The following is a 27,790-nucleotide window of genomic DNA, read 5'->3' as shown; positions in this document are numbered from 1 at the left end:
TGTCAAAATTTCAAAGGAATCGGTAGGAACAAACGAACATTACATTTTTATTTATATAAATAGATAGATGATGATCCGCTTTAGTTCATTTTCACAGAAAAGCAAACTTATGGCGTCGTACTCGTAGCGCCATCTGTTGGACATAAAAGCCTTAACTTAGATTATATATTTTAATTTATATGAATGTTTAACGGAATAATATACAGCCTATGTCCACCCTGAAGTTCCATTCTAAATATTGGTGAAAGAATTTTTGAAATCGGATGAGTAGTTTCGGAGATTCCTGCTGCAAACAAACTTACATACATTACCTCTTTATAATATTAGTATAGATCAAATGGTGAGGTAATGAGTAAGAAATTTGGCATGGTAGCTTGTGTGTAAAGGACATTGATGCTGTTAAATGTCAAGGAAGTGGGGAGATATAGAGCGGGGTTATGTATTATCTCTTCAGAGGGATTGGACTTTAAGATTTTCTTATCAGTATTTACAATTTTTATTTTTATAAAACTTATAAAATGGTAAAATGCTTAATTTTGAGGATACAGATAAAAAGTTTTTTATAATCAAATGTCATAACAGCTGGGAAAGTTATACAATTCTCTGCTGGATTTTTTAATAGTGTAAACTTCATATAATTACAAATTAACATAATCTGTAAACTATATAATTTTATTTATATATATTTAAAATGTACACACAAATTACACTTCTATGCATTTGTAGCTAGAACTATTTTAAGATGACCAAGGCAAAACTTTTCTCACTTTTTTCTAGCCATTTATAGATGAGTACAAACGTTTTCAGCCTTCTTAATAAGCCTTCTTCAGGTACACTGTAGTTCTAGCTCCAAATGCATAGAAGATAAAACAAGTATTTTCTTTCACAGGTGTTATTTTAAAACTTACTTTTAGATTTAATTTTGATGGTAAAAGAACAATATTAAAAAATATATATTTGTATATATATTTTAATAACAAACATATTTTGTATATACTGTATAACATACATACAGGTAACTCCTGTATAACACGGCACTTCTATAGCACGGGTTCACTCTAACACGGTTCAGGAATTGGGTAAAACCCTCATACAACATGAAATGTAATAAAGGGTGCATTCTTTTATACCACCGCATAACTCCACGCAAGCATTCTAATTGTTTTCATGACTACTTTGAATGCTCTTTCAACAAATAATCCATTTAATGGATAAATTTTACAATTGGGACTCTTCTTTTGCCTCTAAAAGCTCATTTTAGAATTATAGATTACTCCATCATGATACTATCGATAGTGCGGGTGCTGCCATCTTTCTTTCACCGTCATTCCTAAATGCCTACAAACAGCAACGCACTCCTGTTGCAGAGCGACTGCTATTAATGAACGCACCCAAAAACTGTTACCAGTTGATGATACTCATGCTGAGATCATCATATAGGATGAATAATCCTCTGGTAAAATATTTACTTAAATAATAAATAAGTATTTTACCTATGAAAAAAATGAATAATAAATCCAATTTAAATAAGGATTTAACAACATGTTTTTTAATTTTTGGAACCTAACTCCCTTTTCACACTAGTTCTTTGTTTCATATAACACGGATTCGCATAACATGGCAATTTTTTGGAATGTAACTCCCGTGTCATATGGGGGTAACCTGTAATAACAAACAATTCCTCCTCTATGAATGCATCACTGGTATAAATGAGGGCAACATGTAATTAGTTGGAAAACACATGCATTTATTTACTTTAAATTTTGAGTGTGTTCTGGTAAATTCATTGGATAACAATTTGTTGGTGAGAGTGTCATGACATTCTCCTAGGGACATTCCAGATGATTGTCAGATGATTGTCAGATGATGCCTTTGTTTATATAAGAAAATTTTTGTACTTTGTACCTTATCTCCTTTCATTTTTTGGTATGTATACTCTATACAGCATATATTAAACTCTCTGTTCCAACCAAGCAGTTCCCTTTTTACTTTACCCTGCTGCCACATTGTGCATTTATTACAACACAGTTTGTATTACAAATGATATAAATGTATTATGTTTGTTGAACCTGAAGATGATTCTTTAGAAAGAGTGAAAATGTTTGTTTGACACACAGAACAAATTCTGGGAAATTAAAGGTGGATTAGTTATGCTGTGTCTAGTTCTGATGCCCATTTGAAACATCGCATTGATATAAGGACTAATTCTGTTATTACTAATACTGTACTACATTATAGTGCAGTTTCTATTGTCATCACTGATTGTCATTAATATCCATTGTTCATCTGATATGAGCCTATCAATATCAAATTCTATTATCATAATTTTTTGTTTTTTTTAGACCATCAATGTTGGATAGATTCATTTACATGAACCGTTTGTCACATGGTTCTTTAAGTGATGTCTCTCCAAAATTTAATGAGTAATATATTATCAGTTATTTACATATAAAGGTTTACTCGTTTCAAAAAAATTATATAGTTTTTCATAATCTGTTATAAATATTTCATTCTTAGATAGCCAACGTGTTATACTTAGAAGCTCCTGCAGGTGTTGGATTTTCTTATGATGATAATCAGGACTACAGTACTGATGATGATAAAGTTTCAGAAGATAATTATTTGGCTCTGCAGAATTTTTTCATTAAATATCCTCAATTTAAGAAAAATGATTTTTATATATCAGGTGAAAGTTATGGTGGAATTTACATTCCAACACTTTCCATGAGAGTATTTACTGGACCGGCAAAAATTAATTTTAAAGTAAGTTATTAGAATATGTTCTAAAGTTAATTAGACACTTCTGAAGTTTTTGAACTTGGGTTAATTAATAGCACATTTGGTTTTCAGGGATTTGCAATTGGAAATGGTTATTTGGATGTGTCATTTTTAGGAAACTCCTTGATATTCTTTGGTTATTATCATGGTCTTTTTGGTAAAAAGTAAGTTGTATTTATTTTGATATTTATAAAATATATAAGGTAATTATAATAATAATAAACTACAAGTTTCCAAAAAATTCTTAATGGAAAAACAATAATCATATAATGATTATAAAGTCACAAGTTTAATTCTTTTTTAACTATTAGAAGAAAGTGAAAATTTCTAATGTTTATATTTACTTGAATTAACTAGCCTTTTTTACATATATATTTTTTAAACAGATTTAATTATTGAATAACGGAAAAGTTTAAAAATGAAGATTAAAAGAGTAATAAATGTCTGTTTTATGAACCTATGTAAATATATTTATTTAAAAAATGCTTTGTTTTGTAATCTTAAGGAATTTGTAATGAAAGAATCTATAGTAGATAGTAATACTTTATACAAGATATTGTTGATATTTCATTGTTTTAAAATCTTTTAACTTCAGAAAAGATATCAATAATCTTGTAGTTGATAGCACTTTTGTAAAGAAAGCTTGAAGCCTAAGATCACAACAATAGAAAGTGTAGAAATCAAATTATTATAAGAATTGTCAATGATTATATTAACATCAGGAACAATTATGTCAAGAGCAACTGTTCATGAATATGTGACTACTAGATGGATCAGCATTATTTTTAATAAAATGTTAATAAATTACTTACATCAAAGTTTCACATAATCTAAAGAAAGAAGTCAAGAGGGATAAGATCAAGAGATTATGAAGACCACGCTATAGGACCCTCCTTTTCCAATCCAGTAGTTGGGAAATTCTGATGCTGATACTCCTGCATGTTTAAACTGAAGTGTTAAAACCTTGTTAAAACCACATCTTGCCATATGTTCAAAGGGTCATCATCTAAAAGGTCTAATAGAACATGTTGCAGGAACTGGAGATACAGTAGACACTCCTTTATCAGAACTAATGTGGACAGAAGTGATTCAAATATTAGAAAAATCTGGATAAGAGAGTGTGATAATTTTTAAAGACTATCATATGTGTGTTTACTGAATGTATAAAAAATGTTTATTTTGACTTTGATGCTTACTTTTGACAATTACAAGTACAGTTAAATTTGAAAGTATTGTGTTAAAGTTTGTTATTTTTTAATTTTCTTGTCTTGCTGACTAGCTGCAACACACATCAATGCCTCATTATTATCATGTCAGTGGCAGTTGAAGCATTGTGTTCTTGATGATTTCTTGTTCAATGCTACCTTAATTTAAAAAATTTTAAAATGTAAACACTGCAATATGGAATTGTAGGATTTGGAGTAGTGCACAATATATTTGAAAATTTTTGGTTGCCTTTGATCAGCCTGGATATGAGAGGACTGGAGATGGGAGAATTCACTGTAAATGTAAGGATTCAAACAATATTGCAACATGTATGGATCAATCAAATTATCTCTGACAATAATGGCTGAAACATTGATAGCAAACTGTTGATCTGTTCTAAGGGTGGTAGCAAGAGAATTTTTATGAGAATCATCAATAGTCATAACATTCCATATTTAGCTGTTGTGACTATTGAAGAAATTATCCTGTGTGAAGCATGCTTTATCCATGAACATCATATTCCTGCCAAAGTCAGACTAGATGAAGTAAGTTGTAGGATTCCCAACAGTCCTCTATTGAACTGTATTGTCTTCCTATCATCCTCTTTATTAATTAATAACATCTTCCTCTTGAGTGTTACAATTTTAATTATTTGTTTTCATTTACTTTTACTTTATCTTCTCTAAAATATCACCAACACATGATGATTTAATAGTTTATTTTCTTATTCTAAAGCAGTGATTCCCAAACTTTTTCGATCCACCACCCCCTTTGTTCCATAAAGTTATACCCAATGCCCCCTAACTCATTTTCTCTTGTTTGAGAAAGGATTGGAAATATTCTTAGGAAAACTTTTCTATGAATCTCACACTTTGTACCCTTACCGTACATTGTTCTCAACATATGGAAACCAAAGGCTGTCAGGCTTTTGCCTTTGGTCACTGTTCAGTATCCTGCCTCCAGTGTCCCCCTAGATTTACTCACCATCCACAGGGGGGCGGTAGCACCCACTTTGATGACCACCATTCTAAAGTAATAGTTTCATCTTATCACTCACTAGGTAACAGGAAGCAAAAGTCACTACTATTAATCAGTCAGACAAACAAATAACATTTAGAGACTCAATTAGAGTGGTGTTTGCAGCAGTCTATAGTATTCTAATCTTTAATATAGTTTAAAACCCTATTTATTGTCTACAGGGGCCTCCAGTTACAAACAGGTTAGATTCCTGAGGTTTTGTTGTAAGTCAAAAACTAACCTAGAAGGTACCAGTACATTTGTATACAGAATAATTTATTATGATTCTTAGTGACACAGAAACACTTATTGCTAGTGTTTATTCCTTCAAAGTACTTAATATTAGGGGCAGTCAAACGAGACAGACTATATAACAAGTGCGGCACGGAAGTTGGTAATGCAGGTAGATGTGTATATAGAAGTGCCCTCTGTTGGGAATCAGGAAGGAACAGCGTAAATGTTTACCACTGTGCTATTTGTCTGTGAGTTGTAGTGAGGTCGGTGAGATGTATGTGCGTCCACCATCACTACGGAGGTCTGCTGCTCGTTGACTTTCTGGAACATGGTGCCACAATTAACGCACAGTGGTACATAGAAACTATGCAAAAATTGAAGCGTGCCATCAAATCCAAACACCCAGGAATGTTGACAGACAGCATCATTCTGTTGCAAGATAATGCCCACCCACATGTTACCAAGATTGTTTTGACTATGCTGCAGAAGTTTTGCTGGGAACTTCTGCAGCGTAGTTCATACACATCCTCCATACAGTCCCGATTTCTCCTCATGCGATTTCCATATTTTTGGAGCCCCGAAGAAAGACATTCGTGGCTGTCAATTTGCTTCAGACGAAAAGGTGCATGCCTGGGTGCAATCATGGTTCCATAAGCAACTGCAAACATTTTTATATGAAGGCATTGACTGTCTTGTCTCACAGTGGTATAAATGTATTAACAGTTATGGCAATTACTTTTGAAATAATAAACAGTTTACTTACTTTTTTCCCATCTGTCTCGTTTTCATTTGACTTCCCCTAATAGAATACATTACACTCTACCCACTCACTACTGCTTAGTAGCGGGTATTTCAAATGTGGTTTTTTCACCTAATGCACTTATTTTTATAATGTCCAGTTTAGTTTCCAAGGTAGTAGCGTGATACTTCTTGCATTTATCTGCACTGCTAGATTTACTATTATATTTTGAATGCATTTTTTGATGCACTAATTTTAAAAGTTTATAAAAATTGCAAACAACAAAAAAATGCCATTACTCCAATGTTGCCAACTTCACCACCACCTCATGAATGGCAATGGAGCCTTAGAATTCATATGAAAGTGAAAATGATGATATGCAATTGTAATAAGCCCACATTAATTAGTTATTAAAATTTATTATTTATTACTGTACTGGTCAGTCGAACTTCAATGCCACTTCATGAGTGACAAGAGAACTTCAGAATCTGTGTGTATTTTAGATGTATGATCAAAATTGCTCATAAGTCTGAAGTTTATAAGTTGAGCATTCCTAAGTAGGGGAGCAACTGTATTTAATGTTTTATAATTTACATTTAGTCAAAATATATTTAGAACAAACTACTTTGTTTTAAATGTTTTTCATTGTATAGTATCCTCCTTTTTTTATGCGAGAAAAAAATTGAGCAACTATTCCAAGAGGCAACTGAAAAACCAACAAAGAAAATAATTTGAGGTCAATAGTCTGTGGAACTTTATTGCCAAAGTGATTCATTTGCAAACATGGATTTATTGATAACAAGGGCTTTTTGGTGTCTTATATAAGTAACTGAAGTTTATCAGTGTCATTATGGGACACACTATATATAGCAGTGACTACTGAAAGTAACTTTTTGTGAATAACAGAATAACATTTCTTCATTATTAATTTTATAAATCATCAGTTTTGAGAATATTCAAGAGAGAATTAAATATGCTTAAATAAGCTGTATTTAATTATTATTTTGAATAAATTAATTGTTAAAGTTGTCAAAAGTTTCTCTCTCTCTCAGATTCTTATTATTTTGCATTTAATGAAAATAAATATCAGATTAAATTGTAAATTAAAATAGTTGTTTAATTGTATAAAAAGTTGAAAGAATTGGCATAATTATTTTGAAAAATTTGTTTAAAATTACAGTTATAAACTCTCTGCTTCTTGTCCTTCTTTTCAAATTTAATTTTTTTCAAACTTACATATTGGCTTCTAGTCTAAGTACTTATCGCACCTTTCGAGAAATGTTTTCACTTGGACACCAAGGAACTTTTTTGGCTGTTCTACTTTATTAAATATTCATTTCAGATAGTTCTGTTCCTCTAGTTTAAAGTTTGGGTTACAAGTTGTTTTACAATTACATTAGAGAGGTTGAGGCGCACGTTTTAAACGTGTAAACGTGTACGTGTGACGTTCGGCGCCGCTTTCCCGTAAGCCTAAAAGTTTGACAATGGTGTTTGGATAGTCGGTGGAATCACGCTCGACATTCCAAACACCATCGTCAAACTTTTAGGCTTACGGGAAAGCGGCGCCGAACGTCACACGTTTTAAACGTTTACACGTTTAAAACGTGCGCCTCAACCTCTCTATTACTTTTTTAAAAAAAGCAAAATTAAAGTAAACAAAAGTAAAGACCATAATTATAATACATTTTTGGCCTGTACAAAAAGATTTTGATTTTGCTAACTATATGTTTTTTCTTTTTATAATTCTTCGAGTTAAATACTTTTTTTTAATTGTTTTAATGTGGCCTTTTAATGCCAGAGTCACTAAAACATAATTTTTACTAATTCTAGTTTTATTTATTTAACTTGCTTAATGTTATCATTTGGTTATTGTTATTAGTTTAGATAAGTTCCAAAGTGATTACATTAAGCAGATTCTATGGTCTGTATACAAGTTAATTTTTTATATAAAAAAAAGCAATGTCCAAAAATTTTTTATATAAAAAAAAGCATTGAATTATGATTTTGTCGTGTTCTTAGGGTGTGTGAAAAGGAATAATTGCAAAGACACTCTACAAATGTTTTAGTATGTTGCTTCCATTGTAAAGAGCTTTTTAATAGTACATTCATTCTTATTATTTTACCAATTGGATTTTAATGTTTATTATTCTGACAATATCTTTAACTGTAATTTTTATTACAGCTTATGGAATGATTTAACATCAAATTGTTGCAATGGTGGTGCATCACAGAAAAATTGTAACTTTGTAAGTGGAGAAACAGCTGCATGTAGTGGAGCAGTAAGTAACATGATGTATCTCAAAAAACATCATTTTTATGACTTTGAATTAATATTTTTTAGTATTGCATTCAATTTAAAATATAATTTATACTGTAGGTGGCAAAAGCAACATTTATAATTCAGGGTCAAGGACTGAATGTATATAATTTATATTCTGACTGTCAACACTCCTCGTATAAGCCATCGAGGGATCAAATAGACCGTAAATTATTATTTAGTACTTTTATGGGAAATAAGGTAATTTTAATTTTAAACAAAATATATTATTTTTAATAATAATTTAATTGGAAATAAAAAATTTTATTTTCTAGAATGTAATTTTACATGATGATCCACCTTGTGTTGACAGTTCAAATCTCAGAAAATGGCTTAATCAACAGTCTGTACGTGAAGCATTGCATATTCCTTCTAATGTCCAAAGATGGGATATCTGCAGGTGAGTAGCTTCATTTATCTTTCAATAATAATCTTACCATTCTTCAAATACAGTGGGTGATTGGATAACGAACACTTTTGCGAAAGATTTTTATGTTCGGACAATGAACACCTCACAGAACAAACACAAGAAGAAGCGACATAAAATAATGAATACTGATTGGTCTTCAGGCAACAATTTGAAACTTTTTGGAGCGCAGGAGACGTCGATATCAACACTCAACCCAGTATATACTGCTTGGATATTATTTCTCCAAACTTTGAAACTCTACCTTGTAATTTCAGCCTTTTATTTTTCTGATAGAAACAATTCTTTTACAGTATTCGTGAGACTGTTGGCAGGCACTCGTTAAGTTTTGCATGGGTATTTATTTTCAAAAGGTGAGAGTATAATAGTAAAGGTAGAGAGTGGGTAGAAGATGTCTGATGTTGCTGGGCAGTATGGCTTGAACAGGTGTACAGTAGGCCTCAGTTCAATCTTATCTAAGAAAGATACTGTATAATCAAGAAGACACAAGCAAATTAAAAAGTAACAAAAATTACATCTGAGAAATAAAGAGCATTGAAGAGCTCATAATGGAACCTGAAACTGATCTGAGGACAGAAGAATGCCAAGGACTCTTGAATGAAGAACACCAAGAAACTCACCAAGATATGTTTTCTTCTGAAAAAGAGGATCAATGCCGATATCTGCTATTAAAGATCTTTTGAAGAAGTGGGATGTCAGAACAATGGTCTTAGAATGGCATCCAAACCGGGTTGAGGTTAATATGCTTGCAGATCTCTACAATTGTAATGCTATTAATTACTTCTGAAAAATCCTGAAGAAGAGAGAAAAGCAATCAACATTAGACAGATTCTTTAACCACACAAACGAATAAAAACATGATTAATAATGATTAATAAAAATTCAAGACTGTGTATATATGTATTTTCATTATTACATATAAATAAACGAAAGTATATATTTTTTTTATTTTTTGGGGTCTCCAGAATGAATTAATCAAATTCCCGTAAAAACCTATGGTAAATCGATAATCGGCTAACGAACAATTCAGATAGCAAACAAAGTCTTGGAACAGATTATGTTCGTTAACCGATCACCCACTGTATTTTGTAAATCTAAGTGTTTGTTTTTTGTTTCAAAAACTATCTCCAATGACCCCTTGTCATATATAATCCTTTTTTATACATTTTAATATACACCAGTCATGATCATTCATTTGTTGATGCAAAATGCATTTTTGACTTTTATTAATTCTAATATTTATATAAAAATATATTTTTATATTACAGTTTAGATGTTGAAATAGGATATCAAAGATTATATAACACAATGAAACCACAAGTAACCAAATTAATTAATTCTGGAAAATTACGAGGTCTGATATACAATGGTGATGTCGATATGGCTTGTAATTTCTTAGGTGATCAGTGGTTTGTTGATGATCTTTCATTCAAGGTAATATTTTTTTAAAGTTTTAAGAATTAAAATATTTAATAATAATAAANAATTTTATAAATATTTTTATAGGTGACATCTGAATATAAATATTGGGAATTTAATGATCAAATTGCTGGCTATTATAAGAAGTTTGGAAATTTGACTTACATGACAATTAAGGTAAGAATTAAGAATTAAACTACAATTGAAGAATGTATCTCTCTCTCTCTCTCTCTCTCTGTGTCTGTCTGTGAGTGTGTGTAGATTTTTTTAATAACTTCATGAATATATAGTCTTATTTAATTTTTTTTAATATAAGGTTTATTTACTTATTATTACTTGTAAGTAAGAAAGAGATTGTGTTATTTCAAAATCACATAAAATAAACTGCACAAATCACAATTCTATATGAATTTTTGTAAAATTAACATTATATTTTAATAGGGATCTGGTCACATGGTGCCTCAAGATAAGCCTGGACCTGCCTTTAAGATGATATCAAGTTTTCTGTATCAGAAACCACTTTAACTGTATAAATTTAATATATTAATTTTTATAATAAGTAATATTTTAATGAATTTATAACTGTAATAATGTAATAAATAAATAATATATAATTGTCTAAAAATATATTTTATTTTATGTAAAGCAAATTAAATTATAATTCATTTTGATTATAATTCACATCTGAGAATTAATATCTAAAGGACTAGAATAACTACAATTGTTGTTCTAGCAAATATTACTTATTTGTTCTTTTTCTTTGTTTACACATGAAACTACCCCCTTTTTTTTGTTCAAACAAGATTCCATGCTAGGGATTTTCTCTGCTTGTATCCACATCTGGTATCTTTGTTGAACTTTACAAGTTTACATTTACAAATGCATGTTAAATATTTTATTTGAATAACAGAAACATTCCCAATGTTCTTGTATAGAATAAGTCAGAGCTTACATATATGAATTTCTTTATTGTAATCTCAAATAAATCCGTTTCACAATCAACAATGTTCCAACTTGTCTCACTACAATTTTATTCAATATATAATAAAGTTACACACCATAACTAAAGTTAATTCAAATTATATGCAGTTCCTACATATAAGTTCCTACCAGAACATAGTTTCTAATTCAATAGATTGCATTCTATTGAATTAGAAACTGTATTCTAGTACCAGATTGACAAATCAAATTTTAAAAAGTTTTAAAAGCATTAATCAATATACTAAATTTGCATATGATTAAAAAATTATGTATTAATCTTATAAATTATATTCCTTAAAAATGAAACAAAACATTTTTGTCTGTTTTTTTTTTTTTTTTTTTACTTAATTTTGTCTCTATATCTGTTCCCTAGATTCAATAACAGGTTCACTCTAAATAGAGATTATATTTTTCAATCATTTTTCCTTATTTTATTTAAGCACTCACAAAATATATTACTCTAGATAAGAGATTATTGAACGAAAATTTTAAAGTTTTTAATATTATGTTTGTTTTATACAGCAAAGTTTCAACATTATCTGATTAAGAAACAAGTTTTNAGGATTAAGGCTTACTGTGAAAAACTTGGCTTCTATTATACTATTTTAGATGCGGGTTTTTGCGCTTTTGATTGCGTTTTAATAGGGTACGTCAAGAGAATGTACACTAAGAAAAAATTTTTCGAAAAATTTTCCCCCACGGGGGAAGTGCTATACATTTATAATAGATACATTTTGAGCCACAACAAGGCGTGGCGGGGTCTGCTAGTATTCCATAAAAAGATTTTATGAAAATAGTTTCTATGGTTTTTTGTTAAATACAACATTAAAAGTTGATTTTTTAAAAATATTATAATGATGGGTAAAAAAATTATAAATTAAATATGCGTGGACAGGTTCAAATTTAAAAAAGTTATTTCTTTTACCAAGATTACTAAAATTGAAGTTCATAATTAAGAATTAAATTATAGTGGTAGAAAATATATAAAAGTATTTATATTATTTATACTTGTACTGTACAATTTCAAAACTATTTTGTGTAATAATTCGACTCTGACTTAACGGATATTTTGATATTATTGATGACAAAAGTTTAAAATCATTGATTTCCTGATCTGTCCATTATTTTTGTTTGACAGAGTTGAATTGTTTGGACCACGTAGCGTGAAAAATTTTGTCAAAGTCCTCGTGAGAATGTGTAGACCAGTGTTTCTTAACAAGGAGGCCCCCTGGGCCCCCCGCGGCCCCCTGGGGTACATAAGAAGTTTGCCGGGGGCCACCAAATTATGCAAAATTTCCTTTAGAATATAATAAAAAGAAGAAAATTGATGTATAACCGAATATCGTATTGAAAAGTGAAATAAGAAACATAAAGTTTTCGTATTTAGTTTTTTTTTTATTTATTTCTTATTTCTTCCTACATACAACTTACTTAGTACAGAAGAAATAAATGCAAATATGCTACTTACACCGCAGTATTTACTTCTTTTATTCCAAAGTAATTCTAAGAAACTATTAGTGCTTGGAATTTTAAAAATAAAGTAGTAATAAAAAAATCAATTTATTATAGATAATTTAACAAATATAAATTATTATTTAAAAAATGGGGGTCACAGAAAAAATTATGAAATATTTGGTGGGCCGCGAGTATAAAAAGGTTAAGAACCACTGGTTTAGACGACTGAAATGTGTGACACATGTGAAAGAGGACCACTGAATCATAACATTTACACGTGCAACTATCTGTATGGTTGATGTCCACCGATATACACTATGTGTATGTTGTGATTGGATAAATCAAATTAGCAAGCAGTGACACTAGTGAGACTTTATTAAACTAATTTTTTCGTTAATTAAGGCATGAAATATTATCTTCTACCATAAATGGTACTGAAATATTATAATGTACTCAAAATGTACTAAAAATCTAAGTGTACTTTCAATGAACTCGAAAGGACAAAATGTATCCGAAAAGTACAAATGTACTTTTTTTTTAACTCTTTCCGCCCTGTGGGCACTAAGAGGGCCTCTTTTTGCAAGCCCATGAGTTCGGCCAGACCCACAATGGGGCTGCCAGGTGGTGGGGGATGGGGTCCGACATATCCGAACGAACCACTCCCGAAAAATTCCTGAGGATTTTCCGACCCGTTCGGATTCGAACCCAGGTTCCCCAGAGCCGTAGGCTGCCACCTTGACCGCTCGGCCATCCGGCCGCTAGTACAAATGTACTAGGAATGGCAACGCTGGGCACCACTGTACGTCAGATATCCTATTAAAAATACATATAGAGAAGTCTAATCTGACGGAAATCTGAAAGTATATAAAATATTGAATTTAACAACATCATATATGAAAACGCAAATCTTTTCCGTTTATTTTTCAAAATATATTTCTGGCAAACTTTTTTATAATCATTAATGTTATAACGACATTGACAATATACATGTCATACTACTTATGGATGATTCCATTAAGACAAAAACTCATATCATAATAAATAGACAAACTGCCAGCAACGGATTAAAAGCTGTCTGAAACACACAGCAGTATTGATTTCTTGCAAAAAGAGTTGAAAGAATAATGCCCAAATCTTTCTAAGCGCAATTTCAAATTTATGTAAACTTTAAAAGTAGACTTGCTCCTGAAGTTATGGTAAAGGTATGGAGAAGTTATAGTAAAAGTATGCTGAAGTTATGGTGAAAGTATGCTGAACTTATGATGAGCTTATGGTGAAGTTATGCTGAAGTTATGGTGAAGTTATGCTGAACTTATGATGAACTTATGGTAAAATTATGCTGAAGTTATGGTGAACTTATGCTGAACTTATGCTGAAATTATGGTGAAGTTATGATGAACTTATGGTAAAATTATGCTGAAGTTATGGTGAACTTATGCTAAACTTATGATGAAGTTATGCTAAACTTATGATGAGCTTATGGTAAAATTATGCTGAACTTATGAAGTTATGGTGAAGTTATGCTGAACTTATGCTGAAGTTATGGTGAACTTATGCTGAAAGTATGCTGAACTGATGAAGTTATGCTTAACTTATGATAAAATTATGCTGAAGTTATGGTGAACTTGTGCTGAAAGTATGCTAAACTTATGATGAGCTTATGGTAAAATTATGCTGAACTTATGCTGAAGTTATGGTGAAGTTATGCTGAACTTATGCTGAAGTTATGGTGAACTTATGCTGAAAGTATGCTGAACTGATGAAGTTATGCTTAACTTATGATGAGCTTATGGTAAAATTATGCTAAACTTATGCTGAAGTTATGGTGAAGTTAAGAACATAACTGTTCCAGTCAGTTGCAGAATCCAAATGTAAATTAAAAATGCGCACCATAAACAGGGAAATAATAAACAAGATTTAAACGTAAAACTATCAATAACAGCTTATACACAAGCAATCATTTTTGCTTTATGTTCTATAAATCTTGTAAGCTGTTATTGGTAGTTTTACGTTTGAATCTTGTTTATTATTTTCCTGTTTATGGTACGCGTTTTTAATCTACAGATTTATAGAACACAAAGCAGTAATGATTGCTTGTATAAGAAGTTGCCAGAGCAACTTTCCTTCTAAAGTTATACTAAAGTAATGGTACACTCCTGCTAAAGTTATGCTAAAAAATGGTAAAGTTATGTTGACGTTATGCGAAACTTGTGTCGGATGTTTTGATAAATATATGCTATAATTTGGCTTAATGTTTTGCTGATGTTATACAGAAGTTATGGTACTGTTATGGGAATTAGAACGTGTAAAAGCCAAAAATGAAATCACTGAAAATTTGCACAATAAATAAAGAAGTCGTAAAAAAAAAATAAGAAAAGTAACAACCACAGCTTACAAGCTTTATAAAACATACTGTAGTATCGATTGCCTGTGAAGGCAGTAACGAGATTGGTCTCAAAACTTGCATAAATTTGAAACTACATTCATAAAAATCTTTTCTGGTCGCATTCTCATATTTGTGTGAGCTTTGGAAGTAGCTCAGCTCCTGAAGTTATGCTAGATTTATGGTAAAGTTATGGTTACTTTATACTGAAGTTATCATAAGATTATGGTAAAGTTAGTCTGAAGTTATGGTAAATTTATGGTGAAGTTAAGAACATGCTGTTACAGACAGCGTCAGGACTCACAAATAAACTCAAAAGAAATATGCACACAAACAGGAAAATGGTAAATAGCATTTCAACGTAAAAGACAGCTTACAAGCTTAATAAAACCTATAGAATTATTGATTGCTTGTGCAAGAAGTTGCAAAAATTAATGCGTAGATTTTTCTGCATGCAATTTCAAGTTGCTATTACTTTTGGAAGTAGCTTTGCTCCAAAAGTTATGCTGAAGTTATGGTGACGTTATGCTGAATTTATGCATAATTTGTATTGAAGTTATGCTTAAGCCATGGCTTAAGATATGCTTAACCATCACTTAAGCATATACTAATCATTTATAAAATAATATTTCATTATAACATTGGGAATTTACTTTTTCCTATATAATTTACTATTCCTTTTTAACAGAATATTTTCTAAATTTGTAAAGTTCCTATAATTTATATAAAAAACAATTATATTTTTATTTTTTTTACTGAAAATAATTGTTTTTTATATAAATTATAGGAACTTTACAAATTTAGAAAATATTCTGTTAAAAAGGAATAGTAAATTATATAGGAAAAAGTAAATTCCCAATGTTATAATGAAATATTATTTTATAAATGATTAGTATATGCTTAAGTGATGGTTAAGCATATCTTAAGCCATGGCTTAAGCATAACTTCAATACAAATTATGCATAAATTCAGCATAACGTCACCATAACTTCAGCATAACTTTTGGAGCAAAGCTACTTCCAAAACTAATAGCAACTTGAAATTGCATGCAGAAAAATCTACGCATTAATTTTTGCAACTTCTTGCACAAGCAATCAATAATTCTATAGGTTTTATTAAGCTTGTAAGCTGTCTTTTACGTTGAAATGCTATTTACCATTTTCCTGTTTGTGTGCATATTTCTTTTGAGTTTATTTGTGAGTCCTGACGCTGTCTGTAACAGCATGTTCTTAACTTCACCATAAATTTACCATAACTTCAGACTAACTTTACCATAATCTTATGATAACTTCAGTATAAAGTAACCATAACTTTACTATAAATCTAGCATAACTTCAGGAGCTGAGCTACTTCCAAAGCTCACACAAATATGAGAATGCGACCAGAAAAGATTTTTATGAATGTAGTTTCAAATTTATGCAAGTTTTGAGACCAATCTCGTTACTGCCTTCACAGGCAATCGATACTACAGTATGTTTTATAAAGCTTGTAAGCTGTGGTTGTTACTTTTCTTATTTTTTTTTTACGACTTCTTTATTTATTGTGCAAATTTTCAGTGATTTCATTTTTGGCTTTTACACGTTCTAATTCCCATAACAGTACCATAACTTCTGTATAACATCAGCAAAACATTAAGCCANTGCCCCAATCTTTCTAACAAGTGCAATCTCAAATTTATGTGAACTTTAAAAGTAGACTTGCTCCTGAAGTTATGGTAAAAGTATGCTGAAGTTATGCTGGAGTTATGGTGAAAATATGCTGAACTTATGATGAACTTATGGTAAAATTATGATGAAGTTATAGTAAACTTATGCTGAAATTATGGTAAACTTACGCTGAAAGTATGCTGAACTTATGCTGAAGTTATGGTGAAGTTAAGAACATACTGTTTCAGACAGTTGCAAAATCCAAATATGTAGATTTAAAAAATGTGCACAACAAACAGGTAAATGGTAAACAGGTTTAAAACCTAAAACTAACAATGATAACTTACAAGCTTTATAAAATCTACACTCTACTGTAGGCCGCAGTTCAATCTTATGTAAGAAAGATACAATATAATAATCAAGAAGATTCAAGCAGCTAAAGGAGTAACAAAAATCACATCTGAGAAATAAAGAACATTGAAGAGCTCATAATGGAACATGAAACTGATCTGAGGACAGAATAAAGCCAAGAACTCTTGAATGAAGAACACCAAGAAACTCGCCAAGATGTTTTCTTCTGAAAAAAAAAAAAAAAAAAAAAAAAAAAATTAATGCCGACATCTGATATTAAAGATCTTTTGAAGAAGTGGGAGAATGTCAGAACAACGGTCTTAGAATGGCACCAAACCAGNAAAAAAAAAAAAAAAAAAAAAAAAAAAAAAAAAAAAAAAAAAAAAAAAAAAAAAAAAAAAAAAAAGATTAATGCCGACATCTGATATTAAAGATCTTTTGAAGAAGTGGGAGAATGTCAGAACAACGGTCTTAGAATGGCACCAAACCAGGTTGAGGTTAACCGGCACGATTCCATTGCTAGCAGAAAAGTGTGATGCACAAGGGCAAGACACTATAGTACTAATTTGAGATGAAGAGCATATAGTTTAAATTGAATAAATTAAAAATATGATTAAAAATTGCAGACCAGCATTGTGACGATGTCACAATAAATAATTACTCGTTGAGGTTATGTATAATTTCCTGCAGTTCGTGATCAAACATGTTATCTCAAACATTGACATAGATGCTATCTTTTCAAATGGATATTTACGTAGTTTTGCAACAAGTAACTTGAATTAGTAATTCACTAACAGCAAGTAATAGGATTATGAAACAGCGCTAATCAAAATTTCCACAATGCCTTTTTCTTGTCTCAGCAAAAAAAAAAAAAAATACATCAGACATATTGAGTCTATTGGACTCATGTTATCCATTTGAACATACATTTTCTTATATACAGTATATATATATATACAGTAGTACCCTCGGTATACGTCTGCTTTAGAATACGTCCAATTCGGAATACGTCCTGTTTGGACGAAACAAATTTTACTCGGTATACGACTTCAATTATACGTGCCATCTATGAACAAGTAGCACTATCGGTGTACTAGGCCAGACTAGACGTTCGCAGTGCCACAGTTTATAACTGTTAAATTTCTTCTGATTTTAATTTGTAAGTAAAATTTTATTATTTTTATTAATCGTAAATTGCAAAAAGGCAAATGAAAAGCAACAGAAAACTAAAAAAAAAAATGACTAGAATCACAATGGAACTGAAAAAAGAAGACTGTTGAGAAATATGAATGTGGCACGCGTGTTCGAGATTTTAACTGTTGCACACCGTATTCCGAGAACGAGGATATCGACAATCGCGGAAAATAAAGACATTATTAAATCTGCTAACGTTGCGAAAGGGGTTAAATCAATTTCTAAACAGAGATCGAAGACATTAAACCATGTTAAGAAATTGCTTTTGCTTTGGATAACTGAAGAACAGTGTGCTAGAGACAGCGTATCAGAAGCAATTACAGTAATACCTCGACTTACGCTACCCCGACTTACGCGAACTCGGAGTTACGCGATTTTCAAATCTCGTCGATTCGTCTTTTGTTTGAGCGCTACGCAACTGTTGATTACTCACTCCCCCCACACTATTTTTCAGCTTACATGTTCGGACGTGTCGCGCGGAATCGATACATAGTTACAATTTATTTTGTGTTATTTATTTCTGTGTTTGTTATATCTACGGAGACTTGAGAGACTCTATGTGGTGATTTCTTGTTACCGTGAACGAATCAAAAGACGAGATAAGATTAACGAGAACATTTATTAGCTTACATACATCCGACTTGGATTTTACACAAATTGCGAAATTATACCCCGACTTACGCGAATTCGACTTACGCGGTTATCGCTCGGTCCCACCTATCGCGTAAGTTCGGGGTATTACTGTATTAAGAAATGGCTTCTTTATAGTACAGGGGTGTTTTATGTATATCCTAATGTTATTTAAACATGAAATAGCGCTTACAGATTCCGGAATTAATCTTCCCTGCACACCAAATTGCATCTTTCACAAAATATGTTAAGAGAATTGTTTATCTGCTGAATTGGTTTCTGTTTAAATTATTACAACACTATCACAAGATTATTTTAATAATTTAAAGATAATTACTCAAATCGAATGGAAATAAATTGATTTACAAATAATCTAATTAATTTAAACGATAATTTGTACAAAAATCTTAAATCTAAATGATGATGTTTCAAGTCGAAGGTCCCAATTTATTTCAATTTTAATTACATAAACAAAAGAACAAAGAATTACTGACCTTCAAGAGACATATCGAATTAAAATTCTCCCGAAAAGTGGAGAGAAGAACAATCGAAATTTTCAGAAATCTCTTCATTATCAATCAACAATAGAAAAACAAACAATTAGAAACTATTGTTAACTAAACATGTGATGTTATGACAAATATATACTTATTACCTCAAAATTTCTCTTTCAAACCATTTAAACTGGTGCTACAAATGTTCAATATTTGTGTATTATTTTTAAATTTCGTATAGTTCAACATAATTCAGAAATTAGTGAATTGGATTATTAAGCAATAACGTACCATTTTATAAGCTATTAAAAAAAAACTTTATAACCTTTTTCCCGAACTTAATTATGTTTGAAAGCGATCTTCATATTCTAATTTAATTTTATTAAGTTAATTTAAATTAATGTTTAAAACTTTATTTTAACCACAATTCCTTACATTTACCCAATAGACTTGATTTTTGAAGCAAAGTTTACTTGCTGAACCAATATACTGTAAAATATTTAATTTATGAGTGAAATTCCGAAAATATACAATCAAATTTCACTACAAAGATATGAAATATTAGAAAGATTTTAAAAATATCTACTTAATTATTACACCAAACATGTTGAGAAAGTAAAATGATCAAATCTTCAGTGAATTTTATTCCTTATAATTTTATAACATAATTTCAGTACTGTATAGGCTATTTAATCATTGAATACATTTTTACTTTTGTATTTAGTTGGACTCTTAGATGTTAGACTGGTGGGTTCGATCCTAATTAGCTAATCCATACTACCATGATTTTTTCATTGGTGTATGAGTCATGATTTGAACTTATCGACCCATTGTGTTAGACCTGCTTGTAATGTCGCAATTATGGACGATCATATAGTTTAGAGTGTCTTAGAAGTCATGCAACATTAGTAAGATTTTACTCATTTGAAGGCCAGATTAACGCAAGCAAGTCAGGTTAACGATCTCTGCATGGTGTAAGACGTGTGTAATGATTGGATCAACCGTCTGAATCTCCGTGTGAAACTGAATGATAATCTCATTAGAATATAACTTCTAAACGGCTGTTTTAACTATAGTGGATGACTTATAGGACAGTTGTATATAACCATAATTCAGTCCTCTCAATAAAGTTATCTACAAGTAATGTAGAGATCAATAAGGACCACTACATAAAATAGCGCAAACACATCAAATAATAGCTAGTAACTCTGCTTAAAACACAGTAGAGGATGCTAATGCTTACCTATAGGGCAAAAAAGACCTTGCCTGACCGTCCCTCACAAATGCCTTTATCCATATTTAGCCTCTATTACTGTAGTTTTTGATCCATTTGTAAATAGTCCTGTGGACGAAAACTTGCCATAATCATTTGCTAATCATGGCGAATGGGAAAGATGACCTAATAACGCCTATCAAGCATTAAACGAAATTGCATTCTATTGGAATCTAACGAAATGATGCTCTTCTCTATCACGTCCCTCAGTAAAACAAATGATCAAAGTATTGGGCTAAGAATGAGTTGATTATTTCATTTCAACTTTTAGAGAGCCTTCTTTGTCTAACCTGAAAAAAACAGGTGCAAGGGAAAGACCAACAGAACCTCCTGGGGTCATAGACACGGTCCCAATAGTAGCAAAGTATGCAATACACTAATTAAAATTAATATAATGTAACAATTTTAATTAAAAAATTACTTTAAAAAATTAAGAAAATAAATTTTAAAAAGCAAAATAGAACCGAACCTCACCGTTAGGAAACCAACTTGTCAATTTATCTATTTAATAAGGTCTGAAATAACCCCTATATTTTCCCACATGAAAAACCTAAATAAATATATATAAGTTGTTAACTTTCGTGTTCCTAATTTGCATTTTAAGGTTCTTTGTTATTTAGCAGGGGAAAAAACGGATAAGGAATGGCCTATTCAGTTCACGGTTCTGGAGCTCTTGTATATTATTATAAAAATGTTTATTAAAAGTAAAAATATTAATTTTGTTTATACTGTCTAATGTTTTTACGTATAAATCCTATAAAATTAAATTTTTAAGCCTTAAAGAAAATTGAATATTAAAATATTGTATTGAATTACATTCAATTGAATATTAAATATAGGCTAATTGATATTTTTCTCATAAAGAAGTTTAAATATTCATAAAACAATACTGTTTATAAAAAATTTATAATAACAGTGATTTAAAATTATTAATTTAATTAAAATAGCTATTTAATATACCTTATATCTTCTTTTTAAAATTAATATACAGTACTGATAAAATTTAATTATTTAATTATCATTTAAACTATTATAATTGTATAATTTTTTAATTATTATTAATGAATGTTAATATGAATAATTACTTTGTTATTTTGATTGTTATAATGACAAAGATTGTCCCTCCCTTGTAACACTTCCTTACATACAATAATAAGTACTGTATTTTGAATTAAATATAGCTTGTTTATTATCAAATATTCTCAAGTTAAAAATAATAGCTTTATGTTACTTATATAAATCATTTATGGGATTTACTTTTAAATAATAAATTAATGATTAGCAGTATAAAATAAATATAAACTTTCCTTTAAAGTATATTTTAAGACCAATTTCAGAGAATGCTGAAATCATAGAAACAAATAACTGACACTGATTATTTTGGCTTCTTTAATCAGTGTAGTAGTAATAAATTTCTTGTATAATATAAGGAACTATTAAAATTAAATAAAAGATAATATAATAATAAAGTTCTTGCTGTTTAAATTTTAATAACATAAATTGACATTTTATCTAAGTTTTTCAGAAATTTTCTTGAATTATTATCTTGTTCAAACATTGAAAATGTTGAGATGATCACAAAAATGATAATTGGTTGTTTAGTTAGACTTAACCTGTTAGAGTTTAAGTCATAATCTTTGACAAGGTGAACAGTGATCAACAAAGGTCAGTTGCTATCCTGAAGATGAGCATCAAATGTTTTAAAGAACAATCTAAATTATATGTCTCAGGTTGATTGAAGTATCTGTAATTGAGGCTTTTCTGTCTGAATTTTGATTTTATGATAGTTCTTATAATAATCAATCACTCACTCATAATAATTTTGTTACAAATTATTGTTAATTTATTGTAAAGTGTTTACTATTATTTTTATAAATTTTTATTTTATTTATCTTAACAAAAAATAATTATCTTAATCTTTTATAAANCTTGTTCGATCATTTTCGTAAAGCGTGAAGGGCTTCCATCCTCCTTCGTGCAGTATTAGAGCTATCTTATCAACCTTTGTGAAGCAGAAAGACTATTTTATCATTCCTCGCAAAGCAAGAGAGGTATCTTATTATTCTTCGTGAAGTGAAGGGCTATACATTATCCTCCTTGAAATAGAAGGGCTATCTATTATCCTTCATGAAGTAGAAGGGTTATTTTATCATTTCTCACGAAGCACGAGAGTTATTATATCATCCTCGTGAAAGAAGGATGTGTCTCTTCTGTCTTATTCTACCCTAACTATCATCCTTCCTAAAGCAGAAGAATTATCTTATCATCCTCTGCTAAGCACAAAAGCATATTCTATCGTTCTTCGTGAAGCGCAAAAGTTATTCTATTATTCTTCGTGAAATACAAAGAATTATTTTTCTCATCTTTTGTCGAGCACGAAGGGTTATTTTATCATTCTTCGTGAAGCAGAAAGGAGGATATAGGGCCTAATAAAAGTAGTAATATAGTACATTGAATAACATCACACACATTAAAGTTATATATATATATATATATATTTCTATTTCTAGAAATTTTATTAAAGCTCTTGTTATCATAAGTGCAGCCTTCAATCAACAGATAACATAGCAGATTAGTTCGTTATGTTGTCACAAGAGGGCCCCATTATTAGTGGTGGACCAACAATTAGTTGCTATCAACAAGTTGATAGTTCGAAAACGTCATAAAAATTTCACCACCAGGTGGCGCCCTAGGGGACGATGCTTATCTTTTGCTTTAATGTTGAAAAAAAAGATAAAAAAGTAAGGTGAATGTACCTTTTTTCTCTTTTTTAAATGGAAAATTTCTCTTTAACTTGTAACTGTCAATTTGGAGAGATTTCTGTTAACGAGGTGTCGAGATAAGTTAAAACCACCAATCAGCGACGAGAATCGCTTCCAAAAATTTCACCCCTTTTTTTTTAATAACTTCCAACATTTTCGTGCGATCGGGAGTAATTCGAGAATGGAAATTTGGTTAAGTTTAAATGAACTTTTTGGTTTCCTTAATACTTTTGATCATTATGAGATTAAATTCCTCGAGAAATTCATTATAATTAAAGGATTATAAAAACACTGTACAGAAGTTTTATTGTGAATTAACGTAGAAAAATAACTTTATTTTACCTCATTTTTTGTAAGGTTTTAATAATAATTCATGAGAAATAATGTTTTTCTTATCAACATAAGCTGCATAAATATTTTTTAATGCTTTTTTTTCGACCTCACTCGTAGAATGAAATGCCTTTTTTTACTCAGAAAAATCTGTTTTAATCATTCAAAACCCTTTAAAAACATTATTTTTAAACAATTTATCTTTTATGATAATTTTTTTATTTTTTTTAAATTCAATTTTAAGAGTAGTTTATAAGGAAAGAACTTTTTACCGAAAAAAAACTTTCAAAATAATCTATTATAAGATAAAAAGGCCAATCAAATACAATATTTTATTCAAATCAATTTAGATTTGCTATAAATTTGTTTACATTAAAAATTAGTCATAATTCTAGAATTGATATTCATTCAGTAAAGTCTGAAGAAAGGCATAGAAAAAGAAATGTCATATAAAATAATTAATTCTATCCGGAAAGGTGGACTAGTATTTAAATATGAATATTATGTGAAAGTCGAAGTAACAACAGGAAATAAATCAGTTAGCCAAATCAATTTTCCGGTATACAAAATACTGTCACATGACTGTTTAGTAGTCACCTCACACAAGTATGGCGACATTCTTATCTTTGTCCCATTGGGGTACACTATCGGTTTTTCCTGTCGGGGTCACTTTATCAGTTAGTCCCACCTCGGGACGAATGAAGATGTATCTGAAACTGAATTTAACAAGTAGCCGAGCCGAAGGTGAAAGTCGTAAAGTTTTTTTCGTCGTTTTATGTTCTTTCTTTTTTAGGGCCTTTTATCTCTACTTGGGAGTTGGACGCTTCTAAAGACGTTCCTCACAATTGATCTCCTATCGTGACCGAGGTGTGATAATGCGATAGACTTTCTAACTTTGCGGCTCACTCAGATAAAAACAAAAGCATTCTTTCTCTTAAAAAAAATCGAAAATTGCTTAATTTAATCTGTAAAATGCTAATAATGAAATTGGTTTTTCTCCCTTTTATCAGCATTATTTTACCTAAATTTTAATAAATGAAAATCAATTAAATTGAAAGTCTAGTTTAAAGAATTTGAATTTGCAAACCGTAAAAATTTATCTATAATTTATTTTTAGTAATAATAAACTCGAATATTTATTATTGTAAACTCTGATTTGTTTTATGAAGTTGATTTAGATTTTCATGTTTTTTTCTGTAAGTGTTGTGAAATTAAAAATCTACCTGGAAGTTCTGTTTGATACAAAGGATCATTTATAACTTAGTCGTTAGTTGTCAACTTTTTAATATTAATATCGATATTTCTTATTCATAAATTGTCAGGTTTGTATGAGATAGACATTGCTACAGTTTTTGAGTATCATAAAGACTACAGTAAAGTTATGTCCCTGCTTAGTTGAAATCAGGTTATTTGAATTCAACTATGCAACAAAATAAAAATCGTTTTTAATAATTGTAAATTAATTCTGAAAACGTTTTAAAATTGCAAATTTATTTTAAAATATTCCAACAATAGTAAAATAAAACTAAGATTTTCAATTTACAAACATAAATATGTAGAGAAATGTATAATTAACTTATTAATTTTCGATATTTCTCCTCTTTTACTTGAGTATTTTGCTAAATTTTTTTATTTCTTTATGAAAAAACTTTACAGTATATCTCGAGGAAAATTACGACAAAAAAAATCTATTTATGACTGAATCATAGCTAAAAAACGTTTCAAGACTACCTGAAATATAGTAAAAGAGGATCTTTATTCTGATGCTATAATTTTATTTTATTAAACCATTTAGAATACAAATTTATCAATTTTTATTTATTTAATATTTAATGAAAAGTTTAATATTTATATTATTGTAATTTCCTGCTTGTTTGCATGTCAATTTATTTTATAATACAGTATTCATTCCTATACTAGGCCACGCTTAGCAGGTTAAGCATATTCTTCTATATAAGACTTAAGTGAAATCAGTTTTTGGGCAATATACATGGGCGTCCGCAGAGGGGGAAAACTAGACACTTGCCCCCTGGAATCGAGTAAAAAATTCCGCAAACTATAATCCTAAAAGTGATTGAGATAAGTAGCCTTATACCATGGGACACTTTGATGCAATACTGTATTCTATAATCTACTTGTGACAAACCCAAAATATTAAATGATTAAATAAAAATTTATTTATGGTGATTATTTATATCTAAGTTTTGCCTCCCTGAAAAATTTTCTTTGAACGCCCATGGCAATATACATGTATGTATTTTTGCATAATTAACAATTGAGATTGAAAGTTGACAAAAATCTTTGTATATTTTATACAATATACTTGAATATGTGTAAATAATTTATGCTCTATTATCATATCATCCAATCATTTCTTGTATAAAAATAGGAAAAATCTAACTTACCTTAACGTCGAATTTAGTGTTTTTTCATTTCGTGTTTAAAGTGGTTTTAAGTATAATTTATAGTTAATTTCTAAGAATAATGTGTTATATCCTAATTTATATTCAAAAAGTCTGTCTTTTTTCTTCTTCAAATTTACATAATTACAATTATTTTGAATCTATCCGTCGAGAAATGTATAATCCTCTGTTACGAAGATTATCCATGGATGATGTGACTAGAATATTATAAAGAAATTTTTTATAAGTTAATGTCTAAAAATATATGGAAACAATTACAGGATCTCGAATGATTCTTTAATGTATGTACCGAACGTAGTCTCGGCGGAAGTACTAATTAACAATAATATGGAGTGGTGAAAAGATAGAGGAAAGTTTTTGGCCCGGGGTCAAAGTGAGGGAGGATAGCGGGTAAGGTCACATACCTGTCGGCTGTACAGAGTTGATGAAGACACGAAAGAGACAGATGACGGTAAATCTCAACAATTTACAGTCGACCAACTGACGGCAGATGAACGAGGTGATAAGTGGATACAAGAGCCATGCATGGCATACCAATACAACCAGAAACACTTCTTTTTAATAATATTTAATTCTTGGATTACCATCGGATTTTATAATAATCTTCTTTACTATAAATTTAACAACTTTGTTATGAATTTAAGCGTCTTAATTTGATTAATCTTCTTACTTTTCTTGCCTCTACTTCTTCCTTTGACCATGTTTTTCAAAATTTTCATGCGATGCGTTTGTTTAATTTTATTAAAATGTAATCAATATTTATTTATAGTAACTGCTTTGGAAGTGAAAGGCAAAATTTTTACAGTATTCGTCTACTTATATACAAAGAAAAAAATTATTGTTTTGAAATTGGAACAGCACTTCTAGGATGCATTCCTGGGTATGCCACTAGAATCTCTTGAGGTGAGGGGTCGAGACAAAGGACGGGATAAAACGACAACCTCTAAATCTTTACTAACGGTTGACGGATGAATCCGTCAATGTTGTCTAACTGTCCTTCATTATGATGGAACATCTGTTTTACAACAAGTAACACCAACACCTGAATAGTTTGGGTAGTTCAGGATACCAGATCTGTAATAGGGAATTTTTTTGTGAAAGTTTTCGTAAATTATGTATAAAAAACTCGTTGCTAGGTTACATGTATGAAGTTCCTGACGTGGATTAACTGTTGCAATAAACGAATACATGAATTTTGGTTCTGTCTATGTATCCGGTTATGGAGTTTGTAGTACAGCAAAGTGTATTAGCTTGTTTCTCTTGTCGTGTAAATGAATATTTCAAAATTAACTTTCCAAACAAACACTGCTTAAAATTCTTAAGAAAAAAAAGCGTTAACGTAATTACGAAAATTTTAATGAGAAAAGGTGTAAGAACTTTTTAGTGACGGACAAGTGCGAAGACAGGTTCTGTATAAAGATATATTAAAGAATGACAGGAGAGCTTTGAACTCTCTGTTCATTCATACGTCTGAGGTTAGTAAGGTCATATGTGAATGACAGAAACAAAGTACTAGAACTATACTGACGATTATCGTGGAAAAAGAAGTAAAAAGTTGAGTGATGTGGGGAGGATCTGTGATTCTGCACTAGGGAATTTCAAGGCTGAACACGGCATTTCCTGTTCTTTTATGTTAGCTTGGGTTGGGAAGAGGAGTTGCGCACGTGGCCTGTAAACACAGGTGTAAGGTGAAACGACCGAAAAATCTTTTCAGTACTCGTTAGCCAAGCC

At 30.2% G+C, this 27,790-nt stretch overlaps 1 protein-coding gene across 6 annotated transcripts in view; it reads left to right on the top strand.

Moving 5' to 3' along the window:
* LOC111633317 (lysosomal protective protein-like) overlaps positions 1-10,782 on the top strand; it is a 30,730-nt gene extending 19,948 nt beyond the window's left edge. For all 6 annotated transcript variants that reach the window (XM_023377864.1, XM_023377863.1, XM_023377861.1 and 3 more), the window contains exons 4-11: positions 2,518-2,763; positions 2,851-2,942; positions 8,157-8,253; positions 8,352-8,492; positions 8,567-8,691; positions 9,987-10,152; positions 10,225-10,314; positions 10,579-10,782. In XM_023377864.1, coding sequence (XP_023233632.1) covers positions 2,518-2,763; positions 2,851-2,942; positions 8,157-8,253; positions 8,352-8,492; positions 8,567-8,691; positions 9,987-10,152; positions 10,225-10,314; positions 10,579-10,662 — 1,041 coding nt within the window. In that variant the 3' untranslated portion in view covers positions 10,663-10,782. The remainder of the gene's footprint in view (positions 1-2,517; positions 2,764-2,850; positions 2,943-8,156; positions 8,254-8,351; positions 8,493-8,566; positions 8,692-9,986; positions 10,153-10,224; positions 10,315-10,578) is intronic.
* The last annotated feature ends 17,008 nt before the right edge of the window (positions 10,783-27,790 follow it).

This window comes from Centruroides sculpturatus, unplaced genomic scaffold, assembly GCF_000671375.1.
Source record: "Centruroides sculpturatus isolate CEXI.00-Female unplaced genomic scaffold, Cexi_2.0 scaffold735, whole genome shotgun sequence".
NCBI lineage: Eukaryota > Metazoa > Arthropoda > Arachnida > Scorpiones > Buthidae > Centruroides > Centruroides sculpturatus.
The sequence above is the reverse complement of the archived record's forward strand: the minus strand, read 5'-3'. Positions and strand labels throughout refer to the sequence as shown.